At 31.5% G+C, this 17,928-nt stretch overlaps 1 protein-coding gene and 1 long non-coding RNA gene across 2 annotated transcripts; both read left to right on the top strand.

Annotated features, from left to right (window-relative positions):
* Positions 1–786: 786 nt before the first annotated feature.
* LOC129235167 (uncharacterized) lies at positions 787–7,658 on the top strand. The gene is made up of 3 exons (XR_008581570.1): positions 787–908; positions 7,079–7,291; positions 7,556–7,658. It is a non-coding gene; the product is annotated as an uncharacterized LOC129235167 (long non-coding RNA).
* Positions 7,659–7,836: 178 nt separating this feature from the next.
* Positions 7,837–16,043, top strand: LOC129216837 (uncharacterized). Its single transcript, XM_054851054.1, has 8 exons — positions 7,837–7,864; positions 9,129–9,236; positions 9,423–9,491; positions 10,044–10,115; positions 10,698–10,799; positions 11,265–11,488; positions 14,697–14,852; positions 15,814–16,043. The coding sequence occupies exons 1-8, from the start codon at positions 7,837–7,839 to the stop codon at positions 15,922–15,924; spliced, it is 870 nt and encodes a 289-aa protein (XP_054707029.1). The 3' UTR covers positions 15,925–16,043.
* The last annotated feature ends 1,885 nt before the right edge of the window (positions 16,044–17,928 follow it).

The raw sequence follows: 17,928 nt of genomic DNA, 5'->3' as shown, positions 1-17,928 counted from the left end.
TTATAAGGAGGCGTATTTTTCTCGTTTGGGGGGGAAGAGCGCAATATTGAGAGGGGTGCGCCCTTGCCCTTAGGGGGACACCTCTGTGATTTCTAAGGGGGGAGGGCTTGAGCCCTCACTTGCCACCCATATGGGCGTCTATGGCCGGAGTACCCCCTCCCCCCCCGTAAAAAGAGTCCCTCTAAAATGAGGATAAACATATCACTTAAAACTAGCCCCTTAAAAACCTAATTAAAGCAGCCTCCCACTCAGCAGAACTGGTCGAGTTGACGTCCCATAATGGTCGCATTTATGACGTCTGGAGGGCGTCTCAATGTGACGTTCACAGGACGGCTTTAATTTCATTTACAGTAAAATTTTGCGCAGAAAATGAGTCAAAAGATGAAAAAATCGTTGAAAATAGGTGAAAAACGTATATTTACTTCAAAAAAAGTTTTAATTAATCATAAAACCTCATTTTTCCAATTGGTCTTACCACGCGGGTTTCATTTGGTCCCTGCGACGACACCTCATTGACCTTTTTAGGACTCTTACCAGGCTTGGCCCTCTGATTGGTCCTTAGGACATCGAGGAGATGGACTCACTGACGTCAAGGAGACATTTCATTCTTAGGGTTCATTCGAGCCAAATGAAAAATATAGTTCCTTCATCATATTTTAAGATTTGTTTCTAAAACCTTGAAAAACACAAAAAATCTTCTGTAATTGTTCATTTCAATTAATTTAAAACCAGAAAAATGGGTAAAATACCGTTCGTTGTTGGCGGAACTTATGAAAAGGGGTTCTTTCTAATATTCATCCGCTGCGCATTAAAAATATGGGCTATTGGGTTATTTAGGCGGGAATTGCAGTTCAGTCGAATTGTGTTCTCTGTGAAGGTTGTTGTTGCTTCAATGTCAGTCGTAAAAGGTGAGTACACTTGTTTTTTTTTTTCATTTAACAATTAAAAATGGATAAATGTTACTCCGACAGACATTTGCGTCGAATTAAACACGAAGAATTAGAAAAACAAAAAAAAAAAAATTCGATATGAAAAATGTGAAAATCTTCCAAATTCTAGCGTTGGCGAAATTGATCCGCCTTTATTAAATGTTTATAATTCTACAGTTTCTGCCCAGTCTAGTTCTGAGGATGGAGCGGGGGACTTACCAGAAATTTCTGAAGAACATGAAATTTTCGATTCATGTTCGTATTCATTTTACTACGACTCGGATTCGAACAGTTTCGAATTTCAACTTGACGAATCTGTTTCTGTCGGTCCAAGTAAACCCCTTCAAATTTTGGCGCCCTGCCCTAATGATTCAAATTATCAGGAACAATTAAAAGAGTGGGCAATTCGGAATAACATTTCTACAACAGCTCTTAACGAGTTGTTGACTATTAACCAGCCATTTCATAAGAATTTGCCAAAAGATGCCAGAACTTTGTTAAAAACTAATGTGAATGCATCCAAGGATATAATTTCAATGGGAGAAGGGCAATTTGTTTATTTTGGTCTTCAAAATGCTATTAAAAGTAAACTTGAAAGTGGGATGCAAAATCAAAACCATAATCGCGATGTAATCAACTTAAGTCTAAAAGTCAATTGTGACGGACTGGTACTGGGCAAAAGCTCGAAAACACATTTTTGGCCAATATTAATTATTGTTAACGAAGTTTATGACCAGTCTCCAGCTGTAGTAGCTGTGTATTCTGGAAAAGGGAAACCCACAGACGCTAATGAATATCTGTCGGATTTTGTTGACGAATTCATTGAGCTTAGTTCCACACCTTTTGTAGTCAGTAGCACCAAATATATTGTTGATTGCAGGAAATGCATTTTTTTGTGCGACAAACCTGCAAAATCATTCATAAAATCAACAATTGGTCATAATGGTCGTTTTTCTTGCGACAAATGTGAGGTTAAAGGAGAATTTCTTGGCCGAATGGTTTTTTTTGGACAATGATGCCCCCAGACGCAATGATGTTAGCTTCCGGAGCAGAAGAAACCCTGAACACCATGTCAAAAACATCTGTTTTAGAAAAATTAAATATTGATATGGTGTTTCAATTTCCCTGTGATTACATGCATTGCATTTGTCTGGGCAGCATGCGTAGATTAATATTCTTCTGGACGGAAAACAAGAACAGGCAAGGGCGTTTAAGTTCGCAAAATATTTCAGAAATTTTGTCGAAATTAGAATTACTTTCAAAGCATTTGACTCGGGAATTTTCAAGGAAGCCAACTAGCATTTCTGACTACAAACGATGGAAAGCCACTGAATTTCGTTTATTCCTAGTTTATACTGGGATGATTGCTTTAAGAGGAGTGTTGACAAAAAAGATATATGATCATTTTCTATTATTATGTGTCTCAGTTAGGATTCTAACAGTGAAAAATCAAACTAATGAAGTAATAGAGTACGCTGGTAAATTGCTTCAGGCCTTTGTAATTGGGTGCACAGAATTATATGGGAAGGAAATGGTGGTAAATAACATGCATTCCTTAATTCATTTAGATGAAGATGTTAAGAGATTTGGTCCTCTAGATAATTTTAGCTGCTTTGCCTTTGAAACATTTTTGTATAAATTACAAACCAGAATTCGCACGGGACATCATCCATTAGAACAACTTTGTAGACGTTTGTCTGAGGGTGATTGTTTGCAGTATAAGTTACCTCACAATTCTAAAATATCTAATATAAATACCATTGGATTACATTATTCTGGCCCTCTAATTGATTCTATGTTGGAAAATGAAACTGAGCAGTTCACAACTTTAACGTTGTCACTTAGTAACTATTCAACTAAAGCACCAAACAATTGTTGTTTAGTAAATAACAAAGTCGTAGTCATTCAAAACATAATAAAAAATACAGAAGGAGTTTTTATATTGGGGAATACATTTTCCAAACAAGGAGACTTTTTTGAATATCCCTGTAGTTCTAGTTTATTGCATGTTTACAAAGTAAGGAACTTGGAAAATAACCTTAAAATGTTTTCTATAGAGGATATTCAGCATAAATGCATTCTCTTGCCATCCTCAACAGATTTTGTTGCTGTTGGAATAATTCATGAATTAAGAGACTGATGTTTTATCTCGTTTTATTTAGAATAAATTCAAAGTATAGGTTATGCAAAATCCTATTGAGAAAGTTTTAAAAGTTCGTTTTCCAAAAAATTCATACCACCTACGTTATTTTATGAGGTATTTCTATGGCATTCATTGCATTGGCTTGATACGTTGAATCCAGTTCATTTTGCTTTTAAGTATAATTATTCTGTTTTTGCACTATCATTTTAACACCCTTTTAAAATTTCATTCTTTTGGTTATGTTATTTGACATGATGCATTAAATCCGATTTCAAGCTTCTTTTTTTTTTTTTGGACTGAATTTAAAAGTCCAAAGTTTTAGTTGGTCATTTTTATTTCCTTATTAATATGTACTGTGCACAGGGTTTTCTTAAAACTACTGTATTTTCATTTTTAGAGTTTAAAATTTAATATTTTAAAACTTTCTTTAAATTTGAGACAGGCTTTATTTTCTAGCCAAAAAGTATTTAATATTTTCTTCTCAATACACAATGGGCATTTTTACTTTCCAACATAGTGATGAATAATTTCGAAAAAGGAAAATTTCAGTATTTTACCACGAACATTTTAGGTAAAGAGGTCAGAAATTTTTGTTCCTTTTAGCCGATACTTTAAAATTAATGTGCATATTATGCGTGAAATTTTTAATGTAATTAGATAGCAAACTAAACTTAATGAACATAACATTTGTCTAAGCCGTGATTTCGTAGTAAAAGTGATCATATTAAGCACTGCAGTTTTTGTGTATATATTTTATTGTTTTACTTTCAGCAAACCTGTTATTTTATTACTCAAATTATGCTACTTAATTTATTAGACCTGTCAACATCTCTGTTAAAATTCATCTAGGGCAAGTTATTTAAAACACTTTCACAGGTTTTATTTGTCTTTTGTACACTTATTCATGAAAAATATCGTAATAAAAATGTTCTGAAAATTGTATGTTTTTATGCTTTTGTAGAATTTTAATTTTTTCTTTATTTTTGGGGGGGGGATGACACGACACATTACCACCCCAGGCGTCACCTATGCTTGACAGGCGACTGTATTATGTATCGAGTACTCTGCCCTTTAACCTTAAAACTTTTTTGTGAGTCCTTAAAAAGTCCTTTATTTTTAAAAAAGAGTATGAACCCTTTACTTACACCTTTTCATTTTTACTAAAGACGTATCGAGTAGCACTTTGGCCGAGTTACCCAGTACCAATTATGTTTTAAGAAGAACCACCGACGCACATGTGATGAATTTTGAACTTATTGGAAGAGTAGTATAGACCTCCTTGTCCATATAAGAGAGTTTTTAAAACTAAATTCCTGCTGAAATTTAATTAGACATTATTCAAAAAATTTTGTTTATGTCAGAAATTTTACAAAAAAATTATTTTAAAATTATAAATAAATATATAAAAGTTGGTAAAGTATTAATCAAGTTGGAATTAAAACAAATTATACCAATCTATTATAGTTCTAGTCCGCCAAACATAAATAATTTTTAAAAGCGGATAAAACAAATGTGCAGGAACACTGCAGACCAGAGTTGGGTTTTGGACTGTCCGAAATTGGTTAGTTTTACTTAGGTTTAACAGGTGGTTTTTACTGTCTTTAACTGTCCAAAACTATGCTAAAGCTATAGGGGTGTAATATAATCATTTCGTGTTTACTGCAATATTCGAAATGCATAAAATATAGACATTATTGAGGTTTAATTAATGAGCAGTTGATAATATTTTTCTCAAATGTTTATATAAAATATTTTATTTAAAAAAAATGCCAATAACTTGATTACATAAAACCTTCCTTAAGTAGCGATTGATAGAGTTATGAGAGGAAATTCACAACATTAGGTACCAAGACAACTCATTTCTGTCCCATTTAATAACTTACACAAATGTTATTAAATGTGCAATACTTAAGCACAAAAAAAAAAAACTAACATTTTTAACGGTTTTTGCAAACAAGTTTTACATCATGTTTTAACGAAAATTATTTTAAATTATTTTTTAAATCGTAGATTAAAGAATAAGAAATTGATAAAACACTTTTGTTATAAAACTTGTGCTGTTCTTCTTTTAGTTCTTATTTTTAACAGAATGTAACTACACTAACTACAAAAAATTGTAATCTATTGCATTTAAGTCAAATATTGCACTATATTTTGCACACATGCATAAATGTCAAAAAATTTGATTTATGGGGGAGAAAAGAAACTTGTGCATACAAATTGAAATTTTTAATGAAGATTTTAATTTCTACGTAACTAGATTAAAATCGACTGCATAAATAAGTCACATATATATTTATACTTGAATGTTCACACTGAATGAATATACTAAATAGCCAAAAAAAATAATTTTGACACATTTTGTTCTGATTTTGATGTTTTCTCACAAAATATAGTTTCTCAAAAATAGTTTTCGACACTTTAAGACTCAAGGGTTTTGAACAGAATGGTAAAAACCTTGTTAACACTGCTTTCATTTGCACACATGCATAAACATAGGAAAATTTGGTTACTAGTATCAAAAAAATAATGATAATAAACTCATGCATACAAATTGAAATTTTAATAAAGAATTCAACTTCTATGTAACTAGATTAAAATCAGCTGCATAAATAAATTGAATGTTCTCATTGAATAAATATGTTCAATATAAAACATTACTTTGGTACATTTTATTATGTTTTTGTTGTTTTCTCACAGAATACAATTTTTCTAAAATTAGTTTTGGTAGTCTCCAAAACCTTGCCAACTCTGCCTGAAACTGAAATCATTTCCGGTGAAATCAAAAGTTCTAAAACACGGAACTGTTACAAGAGGCATTGAGTTTAATATCTACAACAAATATGTAGTCTTTCGAAAGTTTTTTTTAAATACACAAATAGTAAAAGATAAAGGGAGGGGGGAGGGGAATTGAGTAATTATGGTTCTAGGTACAAAATCTAGTTTCTTAAAAAATAGTTTTGGACACTTGCGTACAAAAAGGTTTTGAACAGGATGGTAAAAACCTTGCCAACCCTGCTTTCATTTGCAGACATGCAAACATAGGGAAATTTTGTTACTATTTAATAATAATAATAATAAACTAATGCATACAAATTGAAATTTTAACTAATCATTAAACTTCTATGAAACTAGATTAAAATCAGCTGCATAAATAAGTTGAATGTTTTCCATTGAATGAATTTCAATATAAAACATTACTTTGATACATTTTATTCTATTTTTGATGTTTTCTCACACAACATAATTCCTCTAAAAATCTAGTTTTGGGCAGTTTTAACACCAGGGTTTTGGACAGGACAATAAAAACCAGGGTTTTACTGTTGTGTCCAAAACCTTGCAAACCCTGCTGCAGACACTTGTTTCTGCGTTACAAGAAACGTCTTTTTCAGTGCATAAAATGTGAGCTAAAGAATATAAAGACATTCAACAAAAAAATCCTACTTTTGTCAGATGCCTTAAAATCCACGAGCTCAAACACGTGTCTGCAGTGTTCCTGCACTGTGCTTTTAACGTTGTTTTATTTCCTTTTATTTTTTAAGCAAAGGTATTTTTATATTTCTTATAACTAATTTTTGTTTGTAGCAAAAATCTATTTTGAATGTAAAAATTCTGTATTTTCCATACTTACCTTTTTTGCACAATTTTTAATAAAATTATTAACTTTGAGGACATTAAAATAAAGATTTATTACATTGAAGCATTACCATTATTATTAAAATTTGATTTGTAAATTTGAATATTAAATGTTTGCCGAATATTATGCTCGTGCTTTTTTATAAATTTTAATATCTGTCTTGGACAATATTCAATTTTTGGCAACTACTCGGTAACGGCCGAGTATCTGATCAAAATTTGGCCGAGTACCAAGTACTCGGCAAATGGGCCAAGTACTGAGTAGTTACTGAGTGCTCGGTACGTCTCTAGTTTTTACTATGCAGAATATTTAGATGTTCATAAAACTATAAATCATTGCATAAAATTATTTTTTCTCCTCTATATCCAGATACAAGATATTTGGTAGTTGAGTTCCCTAAAGGGCCTAAGGAAACAACGCCCGCAGTGGAAACCGTTCCAGCAAGCTGGGTTAACGAACAGGAATTGATATCTAAATGGCCTAATGGGAAACCTAACGAAGTATCCAAAGCCATTAACGAGATGTATACCCCTCAGAGTACATGGAGCTCTTATAGATTGTCAAGAATTCTGTATAGATGTGGTAAATTTCATGCTTTTAAGTAGCTTATATTTCAATTTAACAATAATTTTTGCTTTTCTGATTTTATTAAATGAAGTATTAAAAAAATTCTTGACATAATCTATAGCAATAAAAGCTTCATGCAAAGCTTACTCTTCATAAGTGTCGTGATCTTCTGTTACGCTATCCAATATTACTGAAATGATGAATTTTATTTCTTATGTTTTAAAACGAATAATTTTCTTAAATGTAATTGTTGTCACTTAATTTTGTTGTTTCTTTTAGATAATTTATTAACAGCAAAACAAAGAGCAAAAGATGCTGAATTAAATTCAGTAAGCGAATCAAGCCATTCGGATGAGCTTCGACATAAAAGAAGAAAAAGGAGGGGAAATCCTAGATACTTAAGTGATGAAAGTAAAACGTTAATTTTATTTAGCTTGTTTTTTATTTTTTATGTTGATTTATCTTCATAGCTGTGGCGCACACGAGGATGGATGGTCCAGGGGGTCGGACCCCTTCAATCGCCCTTCAGTTTTTTTAAATTGACTATAATCCTGTTAAGCATGAGCTTTGTGTATAAAATAGATAAAAGTAGGAAACAACACTTATAAACAAATAAAAAAATGATAAGTTAAAAATGCAAACATGTTTCAGAGGCTTCCTTCCTCAGTGCAAAGCAAGCAAATGGGAGAGTTTAAATACAGGAAGGGGGGGGGAGCAATCAGATCTCAGCGAGTGCTGAGGCAAGATTTGATGTATCAGAATATATAAACTTGAACCCATCGATTACGATTGGAGAGAACGGGAACAGCAAAAGACTCATTGCAAAGGTTATTTAAATTGCTCCTTTTTTTGGAGACCAAGATTATTTGCAGACCTACAACTGTGGGGAAATAGATTTTCTGGAAGCCTTTTATGTTTACAAAAATTTAAATAACCTTTGTAATGAGTCTTTTGCTGTTCCGCATATCTCCCCAATCTTAATCAATGGGTCTGATTAGTTCACCTGCCCCCTCCCCTTTTTGTATTTAAACTCGCCTACGACCTTGTTCCATCCCATTTGCTTGCTTTGCACTAAGGAAGGAGGCTATTGCCTCTGAAACATGTTTACGTTTTAAACTTTTCCATCTTTTATTGGTGCTTTTAAACATTGTTTCCTACTTTTATCAATAATACTATGTATGTAATACATAAAATAAATCCAAACAAAGGTAATAATTTCAGATTCAATAAATGAAAAAATAAAATTTATTTTCTTTCTTCCCCTGCAAAACAAACTATAGTAAAACCCCTCCTAATGTACACCCCTGAAAGGCGGACACCCCTCTTACGCGGACAATTTTTAATTCCCCAGTTCCAATGCAAATAACATTAAAACATACTCCAGCGGACACCTCTCTATTGCAGACGGAAAAAAAAAATGGCCCGTTAGTATCCGCACTATAGAGGGATTTTGCTGTATATGTAACCATAAATTGTTCCATAATGATGACTTGGCTTTGATGGTTTTATTTTTCAATTATGGAAAAGTAAACACATTCATTCTTGTGCTTTCTGGTATTTTAATTAAGTATTTGTTATTAGTAAATTTTAATGAATTGTGCTAAGAATTAATTCGAAATTTTTTTGATAAATGTTTTTATTCCCAACAATTGATAAAATCTAAAGATTATGTTTGGATGCATGTTGGAGTACGATACAAGAATGGTGGACCACCCCCCACCCCTTTGAAAATTTCCTGTGTGTGTGACAGCTTATAATTATTAAGGAAGCTTTGAAAACCTGTAGAAAATCTTGCATAAGAAGAAATTTTCAACATGCTTAAAAATATAATCATTTCATCAATATTTTTCAGGCTCTAGCACAGATGAAACATCAGTAGTGGATGATCCTTCAAAACCATCCTTTTACGATACCACCCCTGCAATCCCCAACTTCCTTTATTTTAAGCGTAAAAATCAAGGTATGCCTGCACTTTTTCTGACACATAACTTTTCTTGTATATTGAGTTTTGTGTGTGAGCTTTTGCATGAAAGTTTGCTAGCAAGTTTCAAATGCATCGCATGTAAAGGTTGATTTTTAATTGTTTTTTATTTATGTATTTTTAGTCCTCATTTCTTTTCAAATTTATGTATGCATGCACTTTTAGGATCGGCAGGATTATCTAGTTCCAGCCTGCACTTTGATGATACTGAGATGAGCCCAACTCATTTTTCTCGTAAGGCAATATTTATGTACTTACCCAGCTTTTTTTTTGGGGGGGGGGGCAGCGTTGTGCTTTGCCTCCTCTAAATTAACCCTTTAATGCCCCTCGCTCCCGCTCCTGTATTTCTCAATGTGCCATCCCTTTTTTTGGGGGGGGGGGGACACTACTAACCTCTTATGACTTGCTTCTATTTTATTTCATTGTTTTTCAATCTTTTCCAGTAGATAGTTGTGGGGATCTCTAGAGTCTTTAAAATGAATTGTATGATTTTAAGATAAATTTTCATCTTCTCAGAAAAAGTAAATTAGACTTTAATAATTAATATTGTAGGTACAGTTATGAGTATTCTATTATACTCACTTCATCTTCATGCACCTTTTTTAAGCTTTGAAATTTATTCATTACTGCTATGTTTAACTGAAGTTCATTCACTAAGTGCTGTTAATATTATTGCAGGGCTTAAATGCAAAAGTACTAGATAATGATTCATTCTTGTAAGCTAATTTTTTTTTTTTTTTGTTTCTAAAATTTTTTTTTTTTTTTTTTTTTTTTTTTTTTTTGTAGAGTCAAGTGCAACATCTCCCAGTATAATAAGTGCAGGAAAAGCAAATATGTCAAGGAATTCACCTGTTTCAGGTACTGTTAATCTGTTTACTATGTCCTGTAATCATAGATTAAAAAGTCGACGTTATATTGTGCAGTGGGGTCCTTTTTGAGTTTTTCTAATGGACTTTTCCTGCTTTCCGTGCAAAAAATTAACCCATTAACATCTTTCATTTTGTTACATTTAAACAACTGAATATGTCCCCTCAGACTCTTTTTCTCCAAACTTTACATATTAAGAATTCTAACACGGGAATCATAATTTAAATTAGAAAGCCCATTTATTAACCTTGTAGCTTGCCGTTTGAACTCTTTCCAATAAACTGATGTATTTCATAAGATACACCAAAACGGAGCAGCATACTGAGGTCTTACCAAATGCTTATAACTGGTAAGATTAAGAGAGTCGATATTTTAATCTTCATATTTTATGTTTAGGAATCCTGAATAAATCGTAACTGATATGGTGTGAGTTTAATGTCATTACTGTAATGCTTGAACAAAAACATATAAATGTGACAAGTATCTTTAAGGTTGCCATGTCTGGATGATACTAAAGGTTTTTTTTTTGCGTTGTTAAAAATGTTTTTCCCATTATTTCTTTGTTTTTTTCAGTCGCGGCAACGCCTAACAAAGCACCCCTGGATACCAGTCAACATATGATGCCTATGCCTTCCAGTCAACATAGGCCTGTGCCTGAAAAATCTAATAGCACCTGTAAGTTTAAAAAGTATAGAGGTATATTTTAAATGTATGCCATGCATTTTAGTTAATTGTGTCCCACCTGAATAAGCTCTAGGTGACATCATTTGTACAATTTTTCCTTCATTTTTAACTTATCGAGGATACAGTCTGGGGTACAAGTTTTAAGACGATTTTTGCCTGTTCTTGAGCAGAAATAAGTTTAGTAAATTGCAGTTGTTGTACAAAGAAGCCACAAGTGATGTCATGCCTTGAGGGGGAGAGGTGTTCATGAAATTGTGACAAGAAAAAGTGTGACATCATTAAAGGGTAGCCCATTAGTTAGTACTCCTTCAAAATCTCATTTTACTCCTTCAAAACTCCTTCATTTTATTTCTGAAATTGAGTACAAGCTTTTAAAGTTTTAAATGTCAATTATGCAAGTATATGAGTAAAATTGCATAGTTTTTTGTTTTTTCAAATTTATTCTCTTTCTTGTAGCATATCAGGAAACTGTTCTTCAAACCCTTGCCAACATCTCATATACTCTTGAAAGGATACAGAAACAACTGAGTAGGATAGAACTGCAAAGTACTGTATTCAGAGATGGAAAAGAAAACAGGTGCCCGGAATTGCCAGAGGGTGTGCAGTTACCTATAGCAAGTATGGAGGTATTTAATAACTTTCTGCTTGCTTTGGACAATGATGCCCTTTTTGTATCTCTGGTAAGTACCACGCAGTTGAAAGCAGGGTTTGAATTTTTTTTTAATTTAAACAAGATTTTGTTTATTTTTTTTTTAAAAATCTTCCAAATTTTGTAGATATTAATTACATTTATAAACATAATATATTTCATACAATGGAAGAAAAAGCAACTTTGTAGCTATTTTTTAATGGATTCAATTGGGAAGAAGGCAATTGTAAAAACTTCCATGCATAGAAGTGTTCCTATATTTTCCTATAAATATGAAAAACTTTCCTATAATTCCTATATTTTTTAGTCCCTATTTCCTTGTAGCTCCTATTTTTCCAACCTCGATCTTCAAACAACATGATTTCAGCTGGAATATATATTTTTTGGAAACATGCCAGCTTCAAATACATGATTCACCGAAAATTACATGCCTTGTTTTGAGATTTCAATCCTTTTGCCTTCTGTGAAGGTTTCAATTATTTTTGAAGTTGGTTAGCATAGTAACACAGCCACCTTAAGTCAGCCTTCTGCTATTTTCTACTCGGTTTTTCTGGAGCTTTTCTTCAAGTTAAAGTAAGAGTCAAGTTAAAGTATAAAGTAGAATTTTCCTGCACTTTCTGTTGTAAATTTTTTTAGGTATATATGAGATGGGGGGGGGGGGGGCATTCCCTCAGTTCCCCTCCGTGGATCTGCTTCTGCTATTGTCTAATTGCTTCTCCTGATGCCTTAGTTCATGTTCTAAAAAACGGAAAAAAAAATCTGTACTGTTTTAGGTACACTTGGGATTGTTTTTTAAACGGGGGGGGGGGGGGGGGGGCATTCCCACAGTTCTCCTATTTGAATCTGCTCTTGCAATTCTCTCCTTGCTTTTCCTGGTGCCTTTCTTGAAGTTCAAGTTTTAAAAAACTGAAGAATTGTGCTGTATTCTGTTCTGAAAATTTTTATGTACATTTGGGATTTTGGAAGGGAAGGTACCCCCAGTTCCCCTCTCGTGGATCCGCTCCTGGAACTAATGGATTCAGTCAGCTTATTCTTGAAACTAGGATGTGATTTTGCTTAAAGATAAAGTTTCTATCATCATGTATGGTTTTAGTGTATGTTGAACAAATACTTTCTTAACTAAATTGTATGTAACATTGTGTACAAGAAAAACTGCAAATTTTTATTTGGTTCTGAACTAATTTTGGAGTATATGCAGTAGTGCTAAGTCTGAGAATCTGTTACACATACAAAAAGAGGGATCTATGTAGTCTGAAAATGCAAAATTAATTTATAAAAATAGAATCAACTGATTTTAATCAATGATTTAAAAGAAAAAATCTCTTAATTTAAATCACAATTTAAGTCAAGCTCAGAAATTTCAAGGAACCCTGGTTCACTAAGTTAACCAAGCTAATAATGCTTCAAAATGGGAAAATGTTTATGCTATTATTAGTCAATCAAATTTAATGCATAAAAGCGTAATGTTATTGTAAAAGGTGCTTAGCAGCTCCATGGCTGCCACACTTCCGTCCAAGGGACGGAATTCCGTCTATTCAAAAATTTCGACCATCGGATTTTTTTTTCCATGTTCAAAATGATTTTTATTGATGAAACAAATCTTTACTTTTGAATCTCTCACTCTCAAAAAAGGTTTTATTCTTCTGAGGACAAAAAACTGGCTCATCTGCTAAAGTTAAAAAGATAAGCTGTTTTTTTTTTCTCTCAAAAAATAATTAAATAAGTCACTCAATCTGTTGATTTTAACCATTCTTATCTTAATGTGGGAAATTTTATTAAAGTTTTTATCACAATGCATCTTATAGCCAAGAATCTCAAACCTGAATTTTTTTTAATTACTATTTTTTGTATGAAATGTGAACTATTTATGTGACATGAACTATACAATCTGAAGCTTTTTTTTCTGCAGTAGCAAATAGTAAGTTTTTTTTATTGTAATTTATTATTAAGTTTTTTTTCTGCTTTTACCTCTTAAAAATCTTGGACAATGATATGTTATTTTTTTATTTAGGTTTTAATTTTTACTTAATCTTACAATTTGGTTTTACTATATAGATACAGCATCAAAAATTAGCATTATATATGTCTAAAACATCAAACAAACTAAGCGCTAACATTTTGGTGTCGCGAAATGGAGCCACGCTCTTTTCAGTCCTGGCCAATTTTTAGAGTGGCACCCATGGCAGCTGCAGTTATGTGTTATATATATTTTTAAAAAATTGGTATCAGAAATAATTCTATAGAACTTCGATCTACAACTGGCAAGCCACAATTCAGGTCCTAATCTCAGAAAATCAGCTAAAAATGTTTTGAAAGTATGAATTACACAAATTATTTTAAAATATCTTTATGTAGACAACCATATCTTTAACCTTTTGGACTAAGTCACTTTTTTAGCACATTGGAAGTTATTGTGTGCCTGATTTATGTTTTTAATGGTTTACATAGATTGTTAGGGTTTTTCTGGGCCTCAATAACAGTCCTCAAGAGTGTCTGGGCCCCAGGTGAAATTTGTTGTTGATCATTATCATACTTTTTTTTTTGTGAGGAACAAAATAGTTTGTCAAAAACAAAATCTGAAATTGAGTTAAAAATGCTGTTATTTTGAAAATTTGTCATTTTTATGCTGTTATTTACATTAATGTCAAAAGAAGCAAAAAATGCAGTTGCATTCACATAGTTGCCAACTTCTACGATTTAGCCTTACATTGTAAGATTTTCTGACGCTTTGTACGATTGTACGGTCTTATGGCAGATTTGTACCAGAACTGTACACTTCTTTATTGGATAACAGCATGGAGAACATTTTAATCTGTAAGAACTTACAGAAAAATTGCTTTGAACAAGTGTTTTATAGACGACTTTTCTAAGTTTAAGTTCGCAGAAATAAAAGTTTATTTACTTAGTTTGAAGTTTATTAATTTATTTATTTTTTTACTTATAAAAGCTCAGATCAAGTAAAGGTAAGGATTTGAAAATATTATAATGCTGTAAATTTTAATACTTTGCTTTATAATGGTCAAAAAAGCGTGGAAATATAGCCAAAGCATACATTGTAATATTTTTTAAGTTCGCATGTTGGCAGCTATGAATTTAATCATCATTCTTTATATTTTTCATTTAAATAAAATCAGCTTGTTTCTGTAAAACAATTAAATGGTTAATGTATTAATCATTCACAATTGCAAGATTATACAAATGAACTATTGATTGTTCAAAGTTTTTGTTTCTTTTTTCAGGCTTCATACTTATCCTTCAGAATTGGGCAGAACAATGTTGTAGATAGGCTACTGACATTTCTCCTTAGTGATATTTTCTCAACTCAGCTTAATTGGGCTGGTCGCAATGGGAAAAGAGCCGTAAAAAAAAAACCAAATTTGTGGAATTCATTAAGTGTAAGGAATTGTTTTTCTGTGTTACTTTAATATTTTAAACTTACGGATTATTTTTTATTTTGTATGACTTCGATTGCTTTGTTTTTGTGACCATGAAATCAATATTTTAAAGGAATTATTTGTATGTTGTATATTCTTTTCCAGGGCTGTAACCAGACTATTGTTTCAAGGAATTTTTAACCAAATACCTTTCTCATGAAATCTATATGATCATTACTATTTGTTTTCATATTTTGTATTCTATTGCTTTTTGTTAGAATAGATGCTTAAAGAGCATTAACATGAAAAATGAAAAAATATAATGCATCTTTTCAATGAAGAAAAAAAAATCCTATGTGTGCACTAAATAACTTTGCTACTGTTATTATTCAAAGTCTTTAAATCACTGATAAGGCTAGATGTGGGATAAGTGCAAATGAAGTAATACTTCTGAAATTCAGTTTCTTACACTTATAAAATGTGTTAGAGAGTTTGTTTTGTATTCAAGTTGCAAATTCAAAATTGTTCTGTAAGAAATGATGTGTACAATAAATACAGTGAAAATTTATACTACTGAATTTGTATTCTTATGCAATAATGATAAAAAAAAAAAAAAAAATCCCCTCCAAAAAATTTTTGAATAAAGTACCCAACTTTAATTTCTAAAGAAGTGGCTATTAAGCTATAAGTTTCTATGTTTCGTGTTTTTATCCCTTGTAGTGGCATGTATTGTCTTGCTTTAAATTGAGAGTTCAATAATGATCATGGTGTCTTTTATGTTTTTGATAGATTGACAGGGATAAGGGATAAACCTTTGATTAACTTGTTTCACAATGGGGGAATGTGATAATATTTGTCAAACCCAGAGCCATGATTTTATTGGTAAAATAGCCTTTAAGATAACATAAATTTTCTTGCATTAAACCTTAATGTTTTTTTTTCTCCCTAAAGTTTTCTCATTTTTCTCCTAATTATTCTCCAGATACTGTTGAAAAAAAACTTGAAGATTGCGGATGAAGTGGTAGAGGCAAAAATTAAGTCCTGGTTGAAACATTCCTCGGATCGACTGAAGAGAGAGAGAAACAAGAACTAAAGCAGTATATATTGTGTAAATATTGTTATCAACTTGTACATTCAACTGTATTGTGTATAAAAAAGGAAATAAATAATTACCAATTCATTGTATTAATTTAGTACTGTTCTCAATTATGTAAAAATTTTAGAGCTATTAGTGATCTTTTTTTTTTTATTATTTATTTTTTTTTTAATTTTATTTATTTATTTATTTATTTATTTATTTATTTTTTTTTTTTTTGCAACACTAAGCTCTGGATTAATATATTTCATTCTTTTAGGTTACTGAAATCAAGCATATGTTCATTCTGTCAAATTTTTTTTTTCTTTAATAGTCAAGATAAAGTTCTGATTTTAAATTGCCATTTTAATTGGAAACGAAATATTTCTGGATTCTTAATATGCTATTTAGCTTAATGTGCTATTAGTTGTACTTCATACATTCAGGTTTTAAACTTTTATAAAAAGGAAAAACAAAAGTGAATATGTTTTTAGCTGAAATTTTTTATTAAATTATGAACTAATATTGCCTTATCCTCATCAAACAACTCGGCTGTTCACTTGTAGGCAAAATGATTTTTTTTCAACAGTATTCAAATAGCTTGAAATTGCATTAATTAAAAGTCTTTTTTTGTCCCAAAACGAAATAGCATTTAAAATACAAGGAAACTCTTAGTACTTTGTTTTCTGTTATTTAAGATTGAAAAAATCTCCAAATATGTGTTGGGGGGGGGGGGGGGGGGGGAAGAAGGCTGCCTCACTCCCAACTGAATTTTTGCATTTAAAATTCTCATAATTATTTTTTTTCTTAAAGAAAGCCATTATCATCAATAGCTATTTTTTTTGCAGGGTGAGATGCCAAATTGAATTTTTTATCGAAACTATAAAATAAGTTTTTGTCTTTTTAAAGCTTTAAGAAATAAAAATTAACATGAACCTAAGCGATGAATTATTTAATTTTAAGTTTTATGACTACTGTGAAATTATTTGAGATAGTAAATAAAATAAATGTGAAAATGTATATAAACAGTTCTGAGGCTGCTACATTGTAAATCAAGATATTTTATTGACAGCTAGTTCAAGTAGCTTTAAATTACATTACCAAGAGTATTTTTTTGAAGCCACTTGGTATAAGAAAATTCGAATAATAAATAAGAATTTGATCAAATCTGTTGCTTAGAACTTGAAAATTTCCAATTATATGTTTAATATAAGGGCTACCTCTTTAAAGTTTTATCACAGCGAACTAAAATTTTGCATTTTAAATTCTTATTTACAATAGCTATAATAATAAATTCTTATATCAATAATTTTTTTTAAAAATGGAAAGTCCTAAACATAAATAGACAAGTAAGAAGGTACATAAAATGATAATAAAAATTTTCATTCGAGGAATGCAATATGCCAAAACTGCTTTTCGAGCTGCTTTATTAAAAGATTGTTGGACTCGCCATTTTCCAAAGAGCTTGGAAAAAAATAATCAATAGAATACAATGCACCAAAGCAACGAATGACATAATTATCTAAGAGTGAAATTGATCTGAAAAAAACTGAAAGACGTTCAATATATGTATTTTATAGTGATGATAGATATACTTAACTAAAATTGCTTTAATTGGCTTTTTTATTTTTTAATTTATATTTTTTTTAAATTGCTTCATTTTGTCAAATAACATTGGGGCTGCAAACCTGATGGAATTTTTAAGTGAAAAAAAAAAGTCATCATTGTCATGATAAAAATGTTCGTAACTAAATGAGCTACAAAATGAAGTTAATTGAATTTTTAAAAAAATTGAATTAAAAAATAAAATAGTCAAATAAAGCTCACTACACAATATAAAGCACTATAAACGGTCACCCGACGCCGAACGGTCTGTCTGTGGACGACCCTAGGACGCCGTGAGACCGTCGCTTTAATGTGGGTTAGTCCGCCCTAAGGCGATCCTGGGTCGTTTCTGCGCCGTCCCTTAATAGTCGCCGTCCGTCTCCCGGATGTCAGACGGTGCCCTTCTGGGGACGTCTA

The sequence above is a fragment of the Uloborus diversus genome, chromosome 2, assembly GCF_026930045.1.
Source record: "Uloborus diversus isolate 005 chromosome 2, Udiv.v.3.1, whole genome shotgun sequence".
NCBI lineage: Eukaryota > Metazoa > Arthropoda > Arachnida > Araneae > Uloboridae > Uloborus > Uloborus diversus.
The sequence above is the reverse complement of the archived record's forward strand: the minus strand, read 5'-3'. Positions and strand labels throughout refer to the sequence as shown.